Below are 7882 nucleotides of genomic sequence, written 5' to 3'. Positions count from 1 at the left end.
CCCCCACCCGCCGGCCGCGGCCTCACCCCGGAGCGTGCATGCGACCCATGATGGCGCTGGGCTACAAAAGAGCGAGCGGAAAAGGTGCGCGGCGTCTCCCCCTGGCCTTACTTCCGCCGGAAAGGGCGTCACAGCGCCACGCCACGCCCCTTCCTGCAGCCGCCTCCCTCTTACCCCCGAACGACACTACAATTCCCAGAGGCGACTACAACTCCCGCCATGCTCCGGGGCGCCCGGCGGAAGGGACCCGCACCGCCTTTAAGCGTGTCCTCAGCGCCGTTCCGTAGGGCTGGGGTTGGGCCAATCAGAGGCGACGCAGAGGCGGGTTGGAAACGGCTGGCGCCGAGCCCGGGAGAGGGGAGGTGCGCCTGCGCGGCGTTCAGTGCTGGGCAGCATGCTGGGAAGCGCGGGCTCCGGTGGGAGGGGCGCACGGAGGCTTCGCCTCTGGCCCTGCTGCAGCACGTGGTCCTTTCGCTGCAGCTTGTCTGCCTCTTTGTGCGCACATGTATGTATGTATGCACGTGCAGGTGTCTGTACCTGTGGATGTATGCACGTGCTTGTACATAGGCGTGTGTGCACGTAGTCGTACATGCTCATCTATATGTGCACCACCCTGCTGCTTGAGTTAGCCTGTAAGGTGCAGCCCTCCCCTGCCTTCTCAAGAAAACAGCTCCCCCTCCTCTCAGGCTCGTGCCATGTGGTAGCCGTCCCCACTGCCCTCCCAAGCAGCCATTCCCAGCCTGATGCGGCATGGGGCCCCAGGATCCTTTTAGGGGTGTCCTGACCGCTGTGCAGTGCCGGCACTGTGAGCCTGGGAAACGCCTGACATGCGCTAGCAGAGCCATGCCCTGCAGGCAGGAAAGGGATCTGTGGTGCCACACCCTCATGTCTCTGCCATGCTGGCACCTGCCCCAGTAATTCACCACAGAAGGCTAAGAGCTGGCCTCCTCCAAGGGCTTGGGGGCTGGAGGGGCTGATCTCCAGGACATGAATTCTTGCCAACCCATCCAGTGTTGCACTACGCGCTACCTGCGGAAACGTTCAGTTTGTTTTATTCTGATATTCTCCCCACCAATAAAGATCCTGATGTGGTCTGAGCAGGTTGAGTACTACCCACCTGAGAGATGGCCAGCTGAACAGAGGATGCTACAGCAGTGGCGGAAAGAGGTAAAGGACGCATCCAACATGAGTGCGTTTGAAGATGGAGACCTAGGGGCAAAAGACAAGCATCGCCACGTGGGAAGTCCGGGTTGAAGTTCTTTTTCTTACAAAGCAGTAGCAACCACCTGTCTAGAGAAGGGAAGTTGATGCTTTAACACTGTGTCTTAGGGCAGGCCTGTCCAAACTTGGGGTGACTCCAGGCTGCACTTAGCATGGGCAAGCACACCCTGTTACCGCTACTGATCCTTCCACCATGGTAGACAAGCCCCTAACACTGCCACCCTGTGGGGGCTTCACTACTGCCTTATCACACAAGCAAGCCCCATGCTCATGGCCTCAGGAACACCATGTAGGGTTACTATATTTCCAGGTCCAAAAAAGTAGGCCTGCTATTTGTTAACCTTCTAATCCATAAATCATAGAAATAAAGAGAGCCTGTTTGTCAGTATAAGGATGCACGGGGTGTCCCTGCCCACTGTGCTAGGAACAAAGTGTACAGTAGCAGTAGATATAAGCAGCAAATCCACATGGCTAATGAGTGTCACAATCCATTTTTTCACTAAAGCGTTTCAGTGTACTACAGAGATGGGATCTGCATATGCACAAGCTTATCTATCCATTCACCGTCAAACCTCTGCATGTCAGTCACCTTATTTCAGCTGTGCTATCAGTATGAGACACATTGCTAATAAAATGGTTTTGTAGGGACCCAAACCTCAAAGCCTCCAAGTGCTCATGGCTCTGGGAAATAGTATTAATATGGTGTACACAAAATCAGAGCACATACTATCGTTCTACTCTATTTGAATGACTAGTACCGATTAACTCAGAGAAACCACAGTCTGAACCGTGTATAATCCTCAAATCCAGTGCTTCATCACTGCTGAGGTAAGTGGAACGGGGACGCTGAGATAATATTAGATACATCTTTACTGGGCTTCACTGCTTTTGCTCCTTACCTAAACACGTTGCTAGAGCATAGGCAGAGTTCTGAAAGTTCAGAATACAGAAAGCATTACAGAGTTAAACATCAGGGCTTTTATATGTAAAACTATGACAAGCAGGTGTTAATAGCTTCCATTCACCTTTCAAAGAGGGCAATACGCAGTTTCTTAGGAAAACAAATATTCCGAGCATGTTACAGAGAGCATAGTAAATCGTATTTAGAACACGTTGAAAAACGCTTAAAGTCTGTTGAATATAAATTTACTTCTGTTCTTTATACAGCATTTCTGTACTGTTTTTATTACATATTTAAAATGATATGCAGGGTTTAAACACAGCATGTATAGTCCTATGTTTTGGCTCACCCATTTAAACACTTTCCCACCTGGCTTTCCAAAAACGATTTCTTAACCTGTATAATGTGACCATGATATATCATTATATAATATATAATGAATGTGTTCATCAGAACGCATCAGATCCTGAGAAGAATAGTGGCCTCTCAGTATTTTTCCTTACACATCACAAATTTATCAGTAAACAAATAGGCTGTTTACTGCTATTGCTAGCACCACTTCAGCTCTTTGGTTAATTAATAGCCTATTAGTTCTCAGGTGCCGGTGAAAACAGAATAACCCTCATGATAGACACCTCTGGATCCTGTGTCTATCAGCCAATCTCCCCATGCACCAAAGTCTTCTGACCAGGAAGTCTGCCTAAAAGAGAGCACCAGGTTCATCACCACAGCCTACTGTCAAGCACTTGATCTTCAGTAGGACCCACCACTGACATAATATGGACAGGTGCGAGTCTACTGGCCTCTTTTTATAACATTCCCTTTCAACCCCATGCTCTTGATCAAGTTTTGGAGGTCACAATGTATGGCCTGCCATAAAAAAAATATTCATGAGCCATGTGCCGTATCTGGATATTTCTGATGCCCTCTAGATGAATTACCTTCCCTTGCACTCTGCACTTGTGCAGAGAGGACAGGTATTTATTCAGTCCTGTCTCCCTGCTTCTGTCTCTTTTTTACCCCTCCTTTGGTCCAAAGTTGAATGCTGTAGTGTAAAGCTTGGTGGTTATATAAGTACGTTTTATGTAAAGTTACCAAGCGTGACCTCCAACAGACCAATGGAAGAATCAAAATGAAAAATCATTGTAGCAAGAGAAAGCATTACCATTCCCACTGTTATCTTTGGAAACCCAGCTGCGCGTGTTAAGGAAACGCCCAGTGCAGACCGCAGTCCCATACTCAGTGTCCTGCAAATAACCAACTCGCAAAACTCACCATCCTGCCCTTTAGCCCATTTAAAAGCTCATTCTAAAGTTCCCAGTCAGAGCTGCCTGTGGTCTCACAGTGCTGCCACCCAGGAGGGCTCATCCAAGGTGAAGGATAAAGGAACAGCAGGACTGATACTGTCACAACGTGGCACAAGGATCCTTCAGCACAACGTGCCCCGACTACAAACAAATGGGGGAACGGTCCTATTTTCAAAGCAATCATATTGCACTTCAATGAAGATTTTTCCCCCCTTAAAAAGTTTTAATATACACACCTACAACTAGGGGTGGGCATGGGGGAATATGATGGTCAGGGGGCAGTGACACGCCAGTGCCCTGCCCATTCTGTTGCCCCTCACTGACAAGCCACACACCCCCAGCCCTGCCAGTGCCCCTCACACCCGACATTTAACATATAACATTTAACAAATAACATTTGCTGTTATTTTAAAAACCCGCTTGAATGCAGCACAGGAGTCCAAAAAAAGAGGAAAACCAGGACAGATGGTAACCTTATGCAGGCAGCAAATTCACCAGGCCTCCTACCATACTGCCCCATGCTGCTGCCATAGCAACTAGAAAGTGGGCGCAGCAATGGTCAGGGGGGAGCCCAGGGGCAGTATATTAGCCCGTTGGAGGCTGGATTTAGGCTTTATGGAGCTTTGCTTTTCATTAAAAGCACTGAAAAAAATTAGCATGTTAAATTTATCTTTGGGGATAAACCCTTGAAAAACCAATAGGTATTGCATTAAAATGGCCCCTCTACACATGCAGGTAAAGGCATGATAGGATCAGATGTGCAATCTACAGTCACAACTTCTGCCATGCTACACATCAATGGCAGGAGGCACAACTGTCAGGTTGCACATCAGATCCCAATTGTGCCTTATTCCAGTGCATGGGGAGCCTGAGAGGCTCCCCCTGCACCAGCAAGAAGCTCCTGTGGGTGGGAACCCCTTAGCTGAAGGTCTCCCACCTGCAGGCATGCTTGATGCAGCCCTGGGCTGAAAGACACAGCTGTTATCTCCTAGCCTTGGGGGTTTCATGCAACCCCGGGGCTGGGGGATTGTGCTGGCCAAACCCTGCTGGGTCCTGGCACTGGGAGGCACACTGCAGGAACCCCATGTGTACAGCTACGGGACTTTTGAGTCCCAGCAGCTGTGAGGTGCCGCCAGGACCCAAAGGTGGTAGCTGCTTGGGCTGAGTCCCCTCAGCCATGGGACTTCCAGCCCTGGCTTGGCATGGTGCACCCATGTGGCTGGGAGACCAGTCCACTGACAGGCCTCTCAGCTGCAGGGGAAACCCTGCTCCACATGCAAATTAAAGCTCAATAGCAACCAGCTATTAAGTTAGTACACATTTTTGAGGTCTAAACTTTATAGCTGGTTGAAACTTTTTCTGGTGTGATAGCTACTGTGCACATGTAGCTGGTTTCAAGGTAATTTTGCAGTTAACCAGTTAATTAAGCAATACCTGTAATATGTAGAAGGGGCCTAGGAGTTAACTGCTTAACAAAGTTATGCTTGTTTTATTCCAAGATTCTCCTAAAAAGATCCTGACTCGGTTATGGTAAAGGAGTGGAAGAAATGCAAAAATGGCGATAAAGTGAAGTATTGCCACAATCTGAAGCATTTTGAGAATCTTTACTTAGTATGAACTATCAGTATTGCCTTCTTAATTATGTACTTTGCTACTGAAAGTCAAGCCACACAATTCAGTTCCCACTGATTTGAAGTGATTAAGGCATTTAAGAACACTTAAAGCAGATGGAAGATCAACTATGAGAGGATGCATTGACTTTAAGAGAAAAACAAAACAACACACACACACACTAATGCATGTACAGTTTTAGTTTAAAAAAAAAGCAAAACAGTTCTGAATGAGAGATAAAGGAATCCATCATTTGTCAATCAATTGTAGCCTTTGTTTTTTTAGTGCAGGGGACACAATATCCCAAGTCACTGCTGGATATCTATTGATTTCTAAAGTCAGGGTAGAGCTACATGCCATTGACTGCAAATGTGCTATGGAATATTTTTCTTCTGGTATACTCTCCATCACTTAAAAAAATCTATACGATTCCAGTATTTCTCATGTAGAAAAGAAAAGAAAAATCTTTTGTATTTTATACCAACATATCAGTGAGACCTCACATGTAAGTCACCAGAACAGTGAAAGAGAAATCCTGCTGCCAAATTTGACATCCTTAAGGCCGTAACAAAATATGCATGCAACTAGATCACTTGCATTGCTTTGGAATTTTCATTTAGATGTTCATAAAACTCCCTGCAGAAGTATTAGGTATAATATAAAACCGACATGCTTTTTAGCTATGTAGTCGAGCACATCATCCCATAGTTGGAATTTTCAGTAGATGAAGACAACTCAGTTACAACTGTCAGTATACCTCCTTCTGGTTTTCAAAGGAAAGAGCAGCAGAAGTGTGGCTTCAGAAGCTTTCAAAACTCTTGGAGAGAGGAAAGAGACCGCACAAATTCTTTATTTCAGAATAGCATTTAATGTAATTATAGGAGAGCCGGGTCACATTATGAGTCCCATTCATTACAGGTCGGTATTTGATGGCAATATTGTACATCTTTGTTAGTCATTAGTATAAATTCAATTATTTGGTTTTGTAGAGATATATAGATAATGCAAGGCAAACTACGTATTTGCTCCCAGTGAATTTCATCATCTATAAAACATCTGCACTAGGTAAGTCACAGTTTGAGAACAGATAGTGTGCCAGGAAAATAATTTCCTATAGACTGAGAGTGGTGCAATATTGCCTGAATATATTTTTATTCTATTGAGCATGCATATTCTGCAAATACCAGAAATAAGATTTTAATTTTTTTTTTTAAATCCACCATATTAAAGTCCTTGCAGTCACTTTAAGGCAAGATACTAATATTTCTACAGAACCTTATTTTTTTGAAATAGAGAAATAAACCTTTTTATCAAAAGATCGCACATGCTTCTAGATACAGGAACCTTTAGATCATAAAAAGGCAGTAATAAAAAAAAAAAATCAGTGCAAAGTCCTAAATTAGATTATTTAATAGACAAAAGGAAGAGGTAATTGTTTGTAGAGCAAGCTGTTCTCAAATATCAAAACAAGGTCTGTAGAGAAAAATTCTATTTCTGGCTGCAGGTTACATGTGTTGCATACAACAGAATCCTTTTATTTGCATTAAACAAGGTATACGAAGCTGCTAGAGTGTGTTCATTGTAACACAGATTAAGATACTGGCAAATTTAATCCAGATTGCACTATGCTCCTTTTTCCAGTTTATTTTTAATTCACTCCTTTGTGGATGTAATATGTTAAAAGGTCAAGTCTTCATTGCTAATCTTTTCCTAATCCATAAAAAATAGTGCAGAGAGGTGCAAACTTGGTGCTGTTTCACAATGTTTTTTTCTGGCAAGGATTCAAGACAATTTCATAGACCAAAAACCCCGCCAAACGTGATCCTGAAAAGTGTTGGCCAAAGTATATTTGCAAAAGGGAAAGGAAAGGCACAGAAATGAGTTGCATTATGAAGAATATTGCTAAACAGAAGTCAGGACAAATGCTAGCAATCATACAGTACTACGCATCTTCTAACCAAAGTCCACATGACTGTTAGAGTTGCAAATACATTTTTTAAAAGCATTACACTATGTAATGTTTTTTAATGTTATGTTTTGTGCTGTAAGACACTGTGCTGTAACAACAGACTGCAAAAAGGCAGTACATATTGCTTTCATTTTATTTAACAAATGGAACATTTTACAAAAACAGTAGTCTACTTTTTTGTGTCTAAGTAACTCGTGGTTCTGATGATGGAATGGAGTTAAGTCTCAAAAACATCAAGTGAGCAGGAAATACAATCTAGTTAGTTATAACATATATTTAGTACTATTTACATGTTATATAGTAAATAAAAAATTATGTCAACTATAGCAAATCAAACAGATTTTGGATAGTGTTAGCTAAGCTCCCATTAAATAACCCAATTTTAACAATCAGAAAAGTGTCCCTGTTTTTTTATTGTAAATCATTTTTATGAAACTGGACTGTGAATATTTTAGGCACCAAGAGATTGAAGTATATTTTTCATCTGTTCTTTTTCTTTGGTGGGGCGAAGGGAAATCAGTCACTCTGGATTGGGGGGGGCATTACTAAGGAGCATTTTAACGATTGGGAACTAAAAGATTGTCCGTTTCTGCACTCTGTCTGTCACTATTACAAACTTTAATGATCTTTGCTAGTGACACTCAGTGCTGATAGTCTATTATTGTCACTTCTTCAGAAAGCGTTCCTGCTTTAGTGCTAAAAACATAGTGTGCCATTTAAACTCTCTTCATACAACTCTGCCAAGAGACAGGCTTATGGTCACCCTAAAAAGTGAGAGTTTAATAAGAAACGTATGTATGTGCAGTACAAAACACCCAAGTAACCAATTATTTTTATGGCAGACAGCAAATTGGCATTTGTATTCAATTCTCA

The 7882-nt window shown here is 43.5% G+C and overlaps 1 protein-coding gene across 1 annotated transcript in view; it reads right to left on the bottom strand.

Moving 5' to 3' along the window:
* The window catches only part of RPS13 (ribosomal protein S13), a 5082-nt gene extending 3666 nt beyond the window's left edge, over window positions 1-1416 (bottom strand). Inside the window, exon 1 of the mRNA XM_006024886.1 lies at window positions 1396-1416. Within this exon, the coding sequence (XP_006024948.1) occupies window positions 1396-1416 (21 nt within the window). The remainder of the gene's footprint in view (window positions 1-1395) is intronic.
* Between the last annotated feature and the right edge of the window lie 6466 nt (window positions 1417-7882).

The sequence above is a fragment of the Alligator sinensis genome, unplaced genomic scaffold (genome assembly GCF_000455745.1).
Source record: "Alligator sinensis unplaced genomic scaffold, ASM45574v1 scaffold447_1, whole genome shotgun sequence".
NCBI classification, from domain to species: domain Eukaryota; kingdom Metazoa; phylum Chordata; order Crocodylia; family Alligatoridae; genus Alligator; species Alligator sinensis.
Note: the sequence above shows the minus strand (reverse complement) of the source record. Positions and strands in the feature narration are given on the sequence as shown.